The 15,898-nt window shown below is 39.6% G+C and overlaps 1 protein-coding gene across 3 annotated transcripts in view; it reads left to right on the top strand.

Annotated features, from left to right (window-relative positions):
• Nucleotides 1-15,898, top strand: part of LOC122815837 (death-associated protein kinase 1-like) — a 913,045-nt gene that overhangs the window by 612,241 nt on the left and 284,906 nt on the right. For all 3 annotated transcript variants that reach the window (XM_044088647.1, XM_044088646.1, XM_044088648.1), the window contains one exon: nucleotides 5,077-5,157. In XM_044088647.1, the coding sequence (XP_043944582.1) occupies nucleotides 5,077-5,157 (81 nt within the window). The remainder of the gene's footprint in view (nucleotides 1-5,076; nucleotides 5,158-15,898) is intronic.

Raw genomic sequence — 15,898 nt, 5'->3', positions numbered from 1 at the left:
CCTGCCCAGAACTTTTGAGGGTTGTTGTGGTGTTTTTGTACGAGATTTTGGTAGAAGCTTTTTTTATCCAGTAAAATAGATTTTTTTGTACCATTCCTGAGTTGACGATATTTTAGATGGTCAAGTGGGGCTTTGGTTGTTCTCCAGCTGGCCCAGGCTCTGTTTCTAGTTTTGATTTTTGCTTTGGTATCTTTTGTCAGCCATGGTGCTATATTTGATCTAGTTTTTATTGTATGTGCTGGAGCATGGGAATCAAGGATACTTAGGAATTTAGTGTTAAAGTGATCTATGGCCTCCTCTAATGTTAGATTTTTTAGTTTTGACCAGTCAACTGCTTTTAATTCATTTTGGAATATAGCAGCATCAAAGTTTTTCCTGTTTCTAAATGTTTTATATTTGGGCTGGTGAGGGTTTCCTTCCTTATGTTTTATGATATAGATTAGATAATGGTCGCTGAGGTCATCAGGGAGAGTACCAGCTGTGTACAGTTTGGGTTGGTTATTAACTAGGATCCAGTCTAGGATACTTTCCTTGTTGGTTGGTTTGTTTATCCTAGTGGGAGAGGTTATGGTCTGTTTAAATCCAGATAAGTTTATATGAGTGGGGGTGGGGTTGGAGGAGCAGGTGTGCCGGTCGGTGTTAAAATCACCGATAACTATGGTTTCTTGGGGATAGGTAATGGATAACCAGTAAAGGAGATCTTCTAGGGTATTTAGGTTGTTGCCTGGTGGAATGTATGCACAGATGATGTTCAAGTGTTTGTTTTGGTTAATCTGTAGCTTGGTTATGAGGAGTTCCACGTTATTGAATTGGGGAGGTTGAATGGTGTCTCTATTAACGGTTAGAGTATTTTTGTAAAGGACTGCTATCCCACCTCCTTTCCTTGTAGCACAGTATAACCGGTGAATATTGTATCCTGGAGGTAGTATCTCATTGTCAGTAGTACTGGGTTTTAGCCAGGTTTCCATAAGACACATAATGTCTGGGGAGTGGGTTGCTAGGAGGGCGTGTAGGTTAGGAATCTTATTGTTAATACTTCTGATATTTAGGTGAAATGCTAGGAGGGAATTAGTGTGAGTATTCATGGGTAGCTTGACTCTGGGGGTTGTGGTAGGGGAGTGGAGGTTATTGGGTGTGGGTGGGCCAGGGTTGGGATGAATGTCTCCATGTGTTATAAGGTTATAGTGACAGGATATTCAGAGCTTTAGGAGTTAGTTTATAAGCTTTATATAGTCTTTGTCTTTGGGATTATGTTCTGTGGCTGTACAGAGGTGCTATTTTATAGAGGGTGGTATATTCGGTGTGCTGGGGAAAGTAAAGTGTTTGGTGTTGTGTGAAGTCTTGGGTGCTTGTTTGACCATTTGATTAGTGAATACCACGGTCAAGTGTTTGTTCGTAGGCAGTGAGATGTTAAAATACAAACAGTATAGGCATTTGGATATTAGTGTTTTTTTGCTTGTTTGCATTTTGATAGGGGGCAGGCCAAATTTGATGGCTGACTGTGCTAACAGGGTGTGGAAGAATGAGAGAGAAGGAAATGGGTTAAGGGGCAGGGTTGCTCAATGATGTGTGAGGTGCTAATTGGTAATTAGCAGGAGGGGAGTGGCAAAGTCTGGTTTAAATTTAGCACTAGTGGGGGCGGGTAGAATTTGGGGACAGGGAGGGGGGAGGAGCGAGCCAAGTGCAGCGAGAGTGAGTGGAGCGGGGCTAACACTGACTCTGAGAGTTACCTTGGGCTTTTGGTTTGGTTTGTATGATTATATGTAAGCAATGTGTTTGGCTGTACTTTAATTTGTTTTATTCTTTGTTAATTTTACACCAATTTTCAGGCTAATTTTAATTGGATCCTAGGGGTAAACTAGCAAATGTAGTCAGTAAGGAGGGAGCGAAATTACTTTTACCAAATTAAAAAGTAAATGCTTGGGACTGGAACACTGTGAGTGTAAGGCTGATTCAAAAGTAGTATAGCCCAATCTAGTGGCAGTTGGCTAGATCCCTTCACTGTTGTTGTGCATACACCATTAAGTCTCAACAGTTTACAAAAGGTGTAACGAGTTTGAGGTGTAATGCTAAATGGTTGTTAGACATCCATATTTCAGTGGAGCTGAGGGCTGATTGGGTAAGTTTCTGAAGTTCTTGAGGGGAGTTGGCAGTACAGATGACAGTAGAGTCCTCTGCGTATTGGATGACTGTGGCTTGGGTGAGGCTAGAGTGAAAGCCATTGATGAAAATGTTGAAAAGTAATGGGCCCAGGATAGACCCTTGGGGAACACCTGTAGTGGTGTTAAGGAATGGAGAGAAGGAGTTTAGCCATTTAATGGCTTGTTGTCTGTCTGAGAGGTAGCTGGAAAACTAGTTTAGGGTGGAGGGAGAGATACCTATGTTGGATAGTTTTCCAAGGAGAAGAGGGTGAGAGATAGCATCAAAGGCTTTTGACAGATCAAGAAATAGGGAGGAGGCAAGTTTTCTGGCATCATGAGCCCAGTTGATAGAGTCGCAGAATGAACTGAGAGCAGTAGTGGTGCTGTGGCCTGCTGTGAATCCATGCTGTGTTGGTTATAGTATGTTGTTCATAGGTAACAACTAGGCTATCTGCCCGAGGGCATCTATAAGCCTAGCCAGACTGTGTTGGCTTTCTCCGCCCCCTTAGATTAGTTCTCTGTGCCTCTGTCCAGCAGAGCCATTAGTTCCATGTGCCTCTGTCTTGTTATCCAGTAGGTGGTTAAGGTGTTGACCGTGGATACATTTTACGAGGATTTTTGAGATGAGTGAAAGGATGGCAATGGGCCGGACGTTGGAGAGGTCTATGTTGTTGCCACCTTTGTGTAGTGGGAGGATAAATGCTTTTTTCCAAATAGAAGGTACATAAGACTCATGGATGGATCTGTTGAGAAGTATGCTAATGGGGTATGCAATGGAATCAGCAGCTATTTGCAGGAATTCTGGAGGCAGGTTGTCAGGGGCATTGGTGGTACATGGTTTTAGTTTCATAAGCAGTTTCTTTACCACAGCTGTTGGAATACGGACTATTGAGAATTTGGGAGAAAGGCCGTGGGGTAGTAATGGCAGGTGGGTTGTGCTGGTATGGTAGAGTTTGAGGAAAGTTGTTTCTTGATCATACAAGATTTTGATAATGGTTTGCTGTTTGCCTGTAAATTTTTTTATAGGAACAAAAGTTAACTTGATTTCCATATAGACACATACTGTTGCTTTACCTCCATTAGTGAGTAGAATGTTTATTTTATGCATCTAATAGGGGAAAGTGTTTTTTTATTTTTTTTTTTTTTTACATTTTCTTCCAGGCAGTGAATGATTCTAGGTGTTTAAAACATGAACGTATTCTACCATGACTGATATAGGGATGAGAAACCTAGACTATACAGTTATGAGCAAACCTAGTAGAGATTGGACAGCTCAGTAACCGGATATTTATCATGTGTTGGCTTACATAAAGTTTAAATGTTGAATATATATCTAAGTGACTTAAATAAATATTATGATGAAAAGTGGGCATCCCTGTCTCATACCCTTCATCAGAAAGCTTGCCTGTGATAAAAGTCCATTTGTGAAAAATTGGGCAGAGAGATTATTATATGGAAGTTTACATTTAGAAACAAATTAGCTAAGTAATTTTAAGTAGTGAAATAGCTCTTAAATGAATTCCTAATCTACTGAGTCAAATGCTTTTTTAAAGTCTATTAGAATTGCAGACACATGTATGTTTATAATACTGACTGAATGTCTGCATATTCAGCCACACTCTTGAGATCATGGCTGCCTGACTGTGTTTTAAAAATCTTTGTTGGTATATGGAGATAATATTGGGAAGAATATTAAGAATAATTTTTGCAAGGATTTTAACATAGATTTTGGTCTCCAGCTAAAATAATGGTGTAGGTCTACAGCTTCTGGAGAATGTTCAGTCTTTATTGGGTTTATGAAGCATTGAGAGTTTAGGTATTTAGAACTTAAAGGGGAAATCTTTCATTGAGAGGTGTAACTAGAATATGTTTGAATCCCTTATAAAAATCAGGAGCGAGTCCGTCAAGGCCTGGGTCATTCCCACTGGTCAAATTCCTGATTGCTTCTTTGATTTCTTCCTTGGAGATTGTCTCACTGAGCTTTAAAATCTCTTTACGAGATAGCTGTTTTATCTTAAGCTTTGTCTATAAATAAATAATTTTGCTTTAGTTCACTGAAAGTTTCTGTATCATTGAAATTTATATCTTAATGTGTCAGGATTGTAGTAATTTTATAGGATTGGATGTTGAGTGATATTCCCATATGTATACTGAGATAGCAAATCACCAGTTCATGAGATCTAGACTCAATCCTCACTCTTGGTTATTAACAGAGATAGCCATGATTGAGAACCCAAAACCAAAACAGATTAATATGGACAACTAATTCCACAATGTATCTATATGTTTGTTTTTCTTTATTACAGTCCCTTAGCTATAAATTTTGGTGAGGTTATGATTCATACCCAGTAGCAGGTTTTATATCTGTCCCATCTATCTTTTTTTATAATGGAGATTGCTAGTGTATCTTTTTTCACTGTTGATTGCAATGTTTAGTACTATATCTGTTTAGCACTTTTTATAGTCTCTGTCTCACATTAGATTTTGCTAAAGCTTGGCTGTTTTCCCCTTTCATTGTTTCTTTCTTAAGTTTACAGGTATAGCCTTTTAAGATGATTTTGAAGAAAGAAGCAATCCCATTGGCCCATCTCTGTACAGCAGTGGCTTCATTAACTGGCCAACACAGCTCTTTCTTTTGCATAACTTTTCTTCTATAATGTGGTGGTTTAAGTGAGAGCGGGCCTGTTGTCCATTAAGAAGCAGTAGGAGTTGATACATTAAAGCTCAATGACATCTTGATGGTCTCATGATCTCTCTGGTAGTCTCATGTTAAAAACATCTTAGAGACATATTTAACAAAGCCATGCAAATATATGTTTGTGAACCAAAAACAGCACATATGTTAACATTAGTACGTGTAGTCCTTTGGATTAGCAAGTTCCAGTCGCATTTCTTTAATCTTATCAAGTAATGAACAGCTGCTTTTGTTTTGCAGGATGGGCTTAGCCTTCTGGATGTTGTGAGGGAGAATTCAGTTCCTTTACCGGTTATTCAGTTCATTAAAAAGAAAGTGCAGGTACAGTATATCTGTTTTGGTAAACATAATATTATTTTTGATTCATATCGTGTGTATATACAATAACAGAAAATATAAAGAAATGTTTGTGAACTGCAGTAACCACTACTTCTGTTATATGGGTTCTTATCCTCACTAGATGCTTTGTTTTATATTTAGATTTGTTGATTCACAGCTAGTGTTTCTGGGCTTTAGTACTCAGATATGCTGTTTTTCTAATATTTGAACATTTGTTCATGTACACTACCTAGAAAAGTGTTGAGAATAAGAGTTTTGTAGGTCGCAATCTTTTTTGTTGGCTAAGTTGAGGAGTGGAGTTTTGACATCTACTAGCATAGAAGAACAATGGTTGAGTAAGATAGACCTGTACCCATTGCAGTTTTCCCACCCAGGATATTAACGGCAGTAGGTTCCGAAGGTTTAGTGGGTGACGGTTTCTCCTTCATACCCATTAGCCTTTGGTTGGTGTCCATGGGAAATGGTTTTAAAGAATATTATGTGGGGGACCTTTCCTGAAACTGCAGTTTACACTGCTTTTGGTAGGGTAGTACTTCTGTTAATAATGAGCAGGAAGTATCTGATATTTTATTTATTTATTTATTTATTTATTTTATTTTACATTTGTTGACCGGGCTAATCCAGCTGGATATATGTCCATTTTCAGTGGAGGCCCAGGGAGAAAAGCTCCACAAATTACAACAACATAAAAGGTCAAGACAAAGACAATAACAGTATAATTTGGTACATAAGTTTTAACAATTATAGTACAAGCCTAAGATTATATATTTTATATTTCAGTAGGAAAAAGGATAAATTTATCTAAGAATAGATGAATAAGACTAATACATTTGTATTAGAAATAGTGTAGTACAAATCTTTATAACATATTACAAAATTAGATACACCTAGTAATTTATGATGCGATACTAAGGTCTCACAAAAACCTAAGAAAGAAAAACACTATAGATCAATAGATAGAGTATAGAAGAACAGCAAACAAGGATGGATTTCTAGTGTTATTTAACACATAGGTTGTGATACTATATGAAGGTGTTTGATCTTGTTTTGTATAACGGTACTTAAGTGCAAATTATAGTGAAATGTGGTACAGGAGCATCTCTCATGCTTCTTATGGTGCTCACCAGTAATGTTACAGAAGTGATTGTCTAGGAACTTCTACTCTTCCCACTTTTTTTAGGAGTTGCTTATAGAGACTTATCAGTACTCCTGAAGATCCTTTACTGCCCCAGTCCATACTGTTCCTGCATGAGTCTATAAATGTAAGATGGTGAACACTGGGTGTAGAACTCTCTGCTATTTTTGCCCCTTTTGTCTCTGCAGGATTCATGAAATGTGAGCGATATCCCTCAGTGTAGGAGTTTCCTATTGGCCTAATTCATGGTTGCCTTGCACGAGTCTGTTAATATAAGAGCACTGATAGTAGGAAGATCCTGCTTCTCGTCCCCTTATCTCTTCCTGCAGGAGTTAAGTATTTTCCAGTTGTTTCACCCCCCTGACTTTCCCCTGTAGGAGCCTGTTATTGAGAGTCAAGATCTTGTGCTAACCCCCCACACTCCTCAAACTTCCCTTGCATGAGTCAGTAACTTTGAAGTATAAGTACTGATTGCAGGATATGTGTTTCCTCAATCATATCTTCCTGTTTTTCTGGAATGATCTATAGCTGTAGTGTAAGAGCCTTGACTGTAGAAGCTTCTTTTTCCCTCACTCTCTACTTTCAGCAAAGGAGCCATTAACTCTGCAGTAGGATCCCTAACTGTGTACCCTTCCTTTTAGCTTAGTCCCTGCTTCCTGTCCTGGCACCTGTAACTACATTGTTGAAGCCCTGATTCTAGGAGATTCCTTCTTCCCCACTTCCTGTCTCTTCCTGCAGAGGTCAACAAGTATGGGATAAGAGCAAAACTCTCCTTGCAGGAGTCTGTAGCTCTGGATAGACTCAATCATAACAACTATGTTCAACATTAGATCTTTATTGCAGTGGCCTAAGCTATTTAGGTTCTCTCTTGCTCAGGATATGACCACCAGCCAGTTTTCAAAGCATCAGGGTACCTTCCACGCACCCTAACTGCCAGTGGCTTCAGCAGAGCCAGATGAAAAGGCAGTTTGGGAGACAAAAGCTTCACAGATTTCTTGACTCAAAAATGTGCTCCATTTAAGGGTTTTGTGAAACTGACAGTCAGCTAACAATTCTTCAGGGCTGGACAGATAAGTAGCTTCCTGGGGAAAATCTTCCACTACTTGATTTTGTTAGGAAAAACTGTGCTTTTTCTCTGAAATAAATGTATTTTTTGCTTGGAAAAGTGTTTTTATGGGCTGTCATTTTTTATGTGTTGTTCCTCAATATATACTTGTGTGACAAAACTGTGTAAAAACAAATAGTTTTTCTACCTGACTTCTACATTTTCATGTAGAATTGCAGTTTTAGGGGTAGGATATTGTGCTTTTTGGGACTGTTATTTAATTGTTTTTATCTTGAAGTCCTTATTTTCTGTCAGTAGGTTTACCAGTTCTCACAGACCCCCCCCCCCCCCCCCCCCCGTCCATCTTTCAAGCTTCTTTTTCTTCTGGACCAAGAAGAAATTAATGGTCTCCTAGGTTTTTCCTTCCCCTGTCTGCAAGAAGAAGAAAACTGATAAGGAGTCTTCTCAGGTGTCAGCCTGGCTGCTTTACTGCTATAGCCCTTGATAGGTAAGTTTGAGATGGCTGGACTTGGTTCTTTGGACCACTCATCAATGTCTCTTGGTCCATCTAGTGTAGCTTCTTGAGAAACCACAAACTACCAGGAGTTAGACATGTTCCTCTCTGGTTGTAGGTTTGTCCTCACTGGTCAAGGGAGAAGCACTCTTGTCGGCCTTCGGGGAAGGAGTGGATGAAGATCTACTACATTGCTGGATTTTCAAAAGATCTAATTTATAATTTTGAATGTGTCACATTTAGTTTGTTCACTTACTTTTAATAGAAAAATAATTCCTTTACATCCTGACACTGATTCTCAGTCAGAAGAACAGGGAATGGAAAGGGAAGTGTTTTTCTTGAAGCTAAAGATTCTGATTCTGAGGAATGTATTATTTCAGTAATAACTATTAACTATTCTTTTCTTGAGTCATAGTTAAAATGAAGGAGGTATTTCAGTGGGAACAGAATGAAATTCATATTTCTCAGCAAGTTTCATGATTTGTTGCAAATGGATAGTCACAGCCTGCAGCTGTCCCTCTAGTTGTATCAGTGTTAGAGGATGTTTTCTTAACAGCTTGCAGTGCACAGTCAACCTCCTGCACATAAAAAGTCTGATTTGTTAAGCAAAGTGTCTTAAACACATAAATGTCTGTTTTCTAATCTTAAAGCAGAGACTGCAGTTATTTTGTTGTCTAAATGCCTGATACTAAACAGATTATTAATGCTAACCCCAGCCCCTCTGACAAGGATGGGAAAGATGTTGACAGATATGAATGGAAAGTTTCCTCTGCTAGTTTAACTTTCAGAATTTCAGTGCAGCTGATGAAAACAGCTGAGCATTTAAAATGCAGCTGATAGAAAAACTGGCATATATAGAAGTCAGTAAACATCTCTGTAACTGGATCCTGGACTTCCTAACTGAGAGACCACAGAGGGTGTGTTCGGGTAAGAACACATCAAAGTGCATCATGATTAACACCGCTGTTCCACAGGGATGTGTTCTCAGCACACTGTTATTCACCATCCTGACCTACGACTGCTACGCTAAGCACAAGTCTAACCATATCATCAAGTTTGCTGATGACACCACAGTCATGGGGCTCATCACAAAGGAGGATGAAAGGGGATGTAGAGCGGAGGTGGCATCTCTGATCAGTTGGTGCAAGGGGAACAACCTTGACCTGAATGTAAACAAGACCAAAGAGATTATCATTGACTTCAGGAAAAAGAAAACAAACCATCCAGCGCTTATGATCAATGTTGAGAGTGTACAGACGGTAAGTGTACGAAATTTCTAGGCATACACATATCAGGGGATCTCTCGTGGTCGAGAAACACCAGCTAGCTTGTTAAGAAAGCGCACCGCCGCCTCCATTTTTTGAGAAGGCTGAAGAAACCGAAGCTCCTGCCTCATATCCTCTACACCTTCTATAGAGGTGCTGTTGAGAGTATCCTCACCACCAACTTTACAGTGTGGTTTGGAAGTTGTACAGCTACAGAAAGAAAGGCACTACAGAGAGTGTTGAGGGTCACAGAGAAGGTAACAGGTACCAGTCTTCCATTGATAGAACAACTTTACTCAGCAAGAAGCTTCAGAAGGGCCACCAAAATAATACAAGACACCATGCATCCAGCGCATGGACTGTTTAAGCATTTGGCATTGGGTAGAAAATATCACAGAAGGACTACCAGATTTAACAGCATTTTCTACCAGACAGTGGTCCGACTTGTGAACTCGGGCATAAATCCCAGAGAACTGGATATTAACTAAGTCAGTTCTCTCTGTTTTTTTTTTTTTCACAAATACAGTCTGTTGATTAATATATATAACAAACAAATTCCAAGTGCAATATTTATGTATAGCATCCCTATCAAGTGCAGTATTAGACAGACAACTTAGGCAATGTGCAATCTGTAATGTGTCTTTTATTTAAATGGGGTAGTTAATATGGGAGTAGGATTGTATTTGTTAGTTGTGTTCATTCTTTTACTTGTATGTGTTTACTTTCTGTCTGTTCATAGGTTGGTACTAGGCTATCGGCCTTAGGGCCTCTACAAGCCTAGCCATAACAATTCCCTGGCTATTTCTTCCCACACTATTTACTTCCCTGGACCCCTGTCTAGCAGGGCGACTGATGTGATCCCCAGGGTGAATTTCCTTTCCCCCATCCAATCATCAAGGTTCCTTTTGAAGAGGGCCAAAGAGGCGCTCTGCTTGACATGTATGGGCAGTCTGTTCCAGAGTCTGGGGAGTCTCTGGGTTAGGAGCCTATCCCTCCAGCATGTTTTGTTTATTGTGATGACAACATTTAGATCCCTGGAGTGTGTGGCTCTGAGTGAATGGAATTTCTTTAAGTGTAGCATGTCCAACAACTCTGGGTTTGACATGGCCTTGTATGTTAAGCAGAGATTGCCTCGGAGTAGACGATATGCGACAGAGTATAGCTGGAGTTTTTTAAGGCGGTCAGCATAGTGCATCTGCTTTAGGCTTGTGATTCTTTTAGTGAAGTATTTCTGCAGCCTTTCCAGTTGTTGCAGATGCCTTGAGAGGTACATACCAAATGGGGCTTTGTATTCTATAAAGGGTCTAATGAGGGATGAGTACAGTGGGACAATGACCTCCTTTTTTCTGGATGAAAAGCCCTTAGTGCTGAGGTGTGCCACATGGAAGGAGCTGATGCATGTAATTTAGTTTAGGCTACATGTGTGGTCCTAAATGACAAAGTTTATTTTGAAACTTTCAAACTGCCAGGCTAATATGTTGAAATTTGTATTAGTTTCTTTTGAGAATATGATAAAGGTAATGGTTAACCTCACCTCTTCTGAGGTAAGATACTTTCTCCCTTGTTTTGGGTTGTGGAAAGAATTGGCTCAAGGTAAACTCTGAAACCAATTTATGCTAAAAAGGATTTGTTCTCAAAGAAACCCTGTCCTTGTGGGAAATGAGGTAGGGTTGCAGTACCCTTCACGCAGAAGTCGAAGTCATAAGCAGCACAGTCCTCCTAGTCAAGAACCTCAAATCAGCCCGATGAGCTGGTTCAAATGGAAGAAGTGTTAGTTTTTCAAGCACAAAGTTAAGATCCCAAGTTGAAGCCACTTGTATTCTAATATGTAAAATCCCTTTCAACAACTGCTTCATATGAGGACAGGTAAGAAAAAGGAGGGAAATCTAAAAGCAGACACGTGGAAATTGCTGAAAGATGAATCTTGACAGATAAATAAGAAAGGCCAGAGGATAATAACTCTCACAAATAATACAGAACCAGAGTCATCTAGCTAGGCCTTAAATGTGTACTGATTCAAAGCATGGCACCAACTGGAAAATCACTTCCACTTTCACATATATGATTTTCTTGTAGTAGGTATTTTAGCCTCCTTTAGTACCTGCTTTCTAACATCAGAAAAAGAGGTGCCTAAAAGGGATCAAAACTCTATCATCCAAGCAGTCATTTGAAGTGTTTTCAGATTGGGGTGTGGTGAACCATGCCTGTCAGGTGAGAGAGAGAAGGTCTGGAAATGGATCCAGAATCCAAGGTGGGTATAATAGATAAGACAAAAGGAAGGGGAACCAAATCTATGAGGCCAGTAAGGCGCACTGAGGATAATTTTGCTCTTCAACCGGGCTGCTTTCTGAATGAATTTGAGAATTAGGGGAGTTGGAGGATGAGCATAAAGAAGACTGGGGGGGGGGCAATCATGGAGCAGAGCAGCCCTCTGTGACTCCCCCAGTGGGGGGATCAGGGCAAAGAAGCTACTGCATTTGTTGTTTAAGGGAGATGCAAAAAAGCCGCAACAAGGCTGGCCCCACCAATTGAAAATCATTTCCATCACTTTGCTGTTGTGACCCCTCTTGTGAGGTAGTAAAATGGATCTGATTTCATGTTGGACTTCCATGGAATGTGCATTGATTTTAGAAAGCATTTGGAAGGTATCGCCCATTGCCACACTCAGGGCTTCTCGACACAGGGGATATGATCTGGTTCTCCCTTGCTTGTTGATGTACCGCTGAAAAATACACTCCAACTTGACCTTCAAACCACAAAGAAAATACAATGGAACCAATAGCTGTAGACCAATTTTCTTTACTGGTGCTTCTGGTACCTCGGCTGAATGCCTTCAAGTCTGGTACCTCGGCTGAATGCCTTCAAGGAAGCAAAGCCCATTCCTAACCAAATTAAGCATAACCTTGACCAATGGATGGAAAAATGGAAATTCTTCCTGGGTGTGGACACCATGTCTCTGATAGAGATGTGGCCCAAACTAACATACCCACCCATATAACATTTAGAAAGTTCTTGACTAACAATACTCCTCCTTACAAATGCCTATGAGATATAGGGACTAACGTTAATCTAGTATATATCTATGAGCCGGTGATAGACCTCCCTGTCAGTATGAGGAGGGGAACCAGCAGGTGAGCTATGTGCAGACACATTCGTTATAGTGTATGAATCCAGAAGAGATCAAGGTAGTCTGTTTGAAATCCCTAAAGGTGCAAACATGTGTCTAGGAATGTAAAGAGAGGAAGAATGTGCACCAGGTAAAGGTGCATGTCAGAATACATCTCTCATAGTATAAGTAGAATGAAGAGAGTAACATTCTAAAATATTACATCTGGGAAGTGTTGCAAGGCAGGGACTTGAAACAGGTGGCAGAACTGAGTAGAAAGGAGCAGCACTCACAGAAAGGGTACATTCTAAAAAAATGAAGTTAAGATATAGGGGAAATCCAGCACTTGAGCTGAATTCTAAACTTTCTATCAAGCTAAAGCAGAAGGACTTAGAAACGGAGGATTCTAAGCATTAGGTGGCTACTGAGAGTGAGAGTAGTTGAAGATGGGAAGCATTACCTGGTCAGGGTTGCAAATACCCTTTTGTCAGGGTAAGACGGAAACTTCAAATGGTGGAATACTGTAGGGAATAGTCACCTGTAAGTGAGTAAAAATAAATAAAACTGAAGATAATTCCTTTCCAGACAGAGCACAACCTAGGGAAGAGAAAGAATCTAGCAGGGCTAGGTTTGGTTACTGAAACAGACAATTAACCACAAAGAGAAAAGAATGAAAAGAAGGTAAAATTTTATAATGAACAAAATAACATTGAACAGAGTCCTGTGAATAAAGAAAAATATCCTGTGCATGTTTAGTAAAATAGGGGAGCAGAAAAAAGGCAAATAAGGCCAACAGCAGCAATGGACATAGTGGAATACTGGAATAAGTTGCATTTTCCAGGTGACTACAAGCTGATATTGAGGAAACCCCAGCAATACTAAATATTTAGGTAAGCCGGTTAAATTTAAAAAGGCACACTGGTGGGAAGATGACACTTCGAGCAGAGGAATGCAAAAAATATATATAGATACAGATTATCCCTATGTGGTACGATGGATGACAAACTGACTAAAAGGCAAAACATAAGTAGTGCGGGTGGCAGAAGTAGTGTTAGAGAAGATGAAGGTGACCATTTGTGCCCTGCAGGGTTCAGTGCTGGGACTGTTTTTGATCAGTATGTACTTCTGTAATCTACAGACTAAAAAACCAAAACCTATGGCCAATCATGTGTGCTTATGACTACAAACTGGGAGTTAGTGTTAAATTCCCCTCTGACACAGAAGCCATCCAGCAGTAACCTACACTTGCAAATGTCAGGTGTGTTGAAAATGGGCTTAAATAAAACGTTAAAATGTGTAACATTGTCACACTTGACAGACAGACCATTCCTTCAGGATATAACATTGACAGTACCCCACTTCAATATGAAAATGTAGTTGGAGATCTTGGAACATGGGTCCATAATTTCCTCTCCTTTGATCACCATTTAGCAACAGTTGTGAGGAAGTCCTTCCACTTGGTGCAGGTACTCACCAAGGGAATGTCCTCCAGATCTAAAAATGTTTCTGTCCCCTTGTAGTCAGTACTGATCAGACCAATTATAGAATGCAACAACCACTTTGTGATGTACCTTGCCAGACATATCAAACAGTTGGAAAGACCCCAGTGGTTCCTGCAAAGAAGATCACAGACTTAAAATCCCTAAGCTACCAAACAAGACTAGAAGCACTGTTCCTCTTTTCAATTACTTATAGGCTCCTTAGAAGAGAAATATGTCCTGCCTTCTAAGCAAACAGGGTCCAGTAATCCAGGATCTCTTGTGCCTTCACAATTCAGCAGTCCCATAAATATCAAACAAGGGATCTAGACTTGTTTCAGCAGATCAATAAACAAGTTGGAGAACCAGATTTATTACTCAGTGTCTTCCCCACCTCTGGAACAGATTCACCCTGCAGATAAAGCAGTATGATCTTTTGTCAGTTCGGACGTAGAAAATTGAACGGTTGTTTATAAATTCACTGCAAGCTTGACTGACCTAACCCTCCTTGAGAGGGGAGGTATAATCTGGGATAGGAATTGTCACACTGTAATAGTTGCAAGACTCTGTAGCCTTAAACTTCTGCCATCCCTATAGGGGAAGAAACTTAGTTAGATATTCATGCTTCTTACATATACTTTCAGTTACAAATGACTTGTTATACAAAGTAAGTAAGGGCAGAGACAAGGCAATAATTGAATTGATGGTGTTCAAGCTTTTTAGAAACTTAGTGGTGAAATTAGTATACAGCCATGTACTAGGAGGACATGGAGGAATGGAGAAGACTTAAGCATGGATCCTAGCAAGATTTTACTTACCTGGAATAATGATAATAGAGAACTTGTGTGTTGGATGTCAGAAAATGTCTCCCTTATGCAGTCTTTAAAACTCTTGTGATTCCTATGCATAACATAGAAGTGACATTTGAACATATTATAGTGGACATTGTAGAGCATAGTTGGTGCACTGTTCTGCACATAAATGGAATCCCTAATCAGTGAGTATTTTCTTAGGTATCCCTGCACATGAAAATCACAAGATTAATTCCATAGCTATAGTTTTAGCACAAGCCTTACACAGTGGAATAGGGGTACTTAGTTGCATAGTCTAAAATAACCAGTACTTATTGAAACTCATTACTGGGCTTTACCATTGACTGAACAATGGCCACAGCAATATATTCAAATGACATATCTGTAATAGACATTAGCAACAATAAGTTTTACAGCCTGGGTAATCATTCAGGGCATCCATCACAGACAATCTCAATGTCTTTCATTATTCAAGGCCAGTAAAACTTTGCTAGGATCCATGCTTTAGGGTTATCCTTTTGTAGGTGTCCCCCTAGTTCATGACTCTCTGCCAGCCTTGTTGCTTGTTTTCTGAAAAGTTTTAGGCAGTAATACTTGTGCGATGATTTCGGCAAGTGCCAACATAGCCAGCTGGAGTTTTGTAAAGAATGATATATTCTTTGAATATCAAACTGATTTATACAAGATGCTGTGTTGCAAATTTATTAGAACTTTGTCTTTTTTATATCAAGCTGATTTGTACAGATGTTTGTGCTGAAAATGTATTGGTGAGCTTTGCTTGTGTTAATTGTGATAAAATGTATCAACAGTGCACCCTGCTGGAATGAAAATAAATGTACATGTATTACTGCAGCGGAATTAAATGTACTAGCTAACTTACTTTAAGAAAAATAAGGGAAATGTACATGAGCTGTTAAACCATTAAAACTTTACCCCACAGTGCTGAACAGGACCGGAGCCTCTAGGTCTGGAAAAAAGCCTTTGCTCATTAGCTTAGTAAAAAGAAGAGAAGCCCCAGGCACTGCCATAAACATTTAGATGTATATTGTAGCCATATATGCTAAATTCCAGTCTCAGCTTCAAAGTGGCATACTCCTTGATTACTGGCCCAGCTTGGGGACGTCACATATTGGTGGCCATCACATATTGGTAGCAGTGGTGGGCATCACAACTTGATTGACTACTTTTGTCTTTCTCTTTTTACTTGCTCTGTTCTGTGAATCATTTTTTAACTCAAAAGTGTGGTTGAGAAATGAGAAAATTTTTTTTTCGGTTTCTACCCAGCTATATTTTTCGTTGCTCTGCTTAAAGTGCCATCTTTCCATTGTGCCATTTTTAAAGCTTATCTGGCGTACCTGGAGATCAGCC

Source organism: Protopterus annectens, chromosome 11.part0 (genome assembly GCF_019279795.1).
Source record: "Protopterus annectens isolate FY-2018-M chromosome 11.part0, PAN1.0, whole genome shotgun sequence".
In the NCBI taxonomy this organism is placed as follows: domain Eukaryota; kingdom Metazoa; phylum Chordata; order Ceratodontiformes; family Protopteridae; genus Protopterus; species Protopterus annectens.
This window is presented reverse-complemented; position numbering and strand designations above follow the sequence as displayed.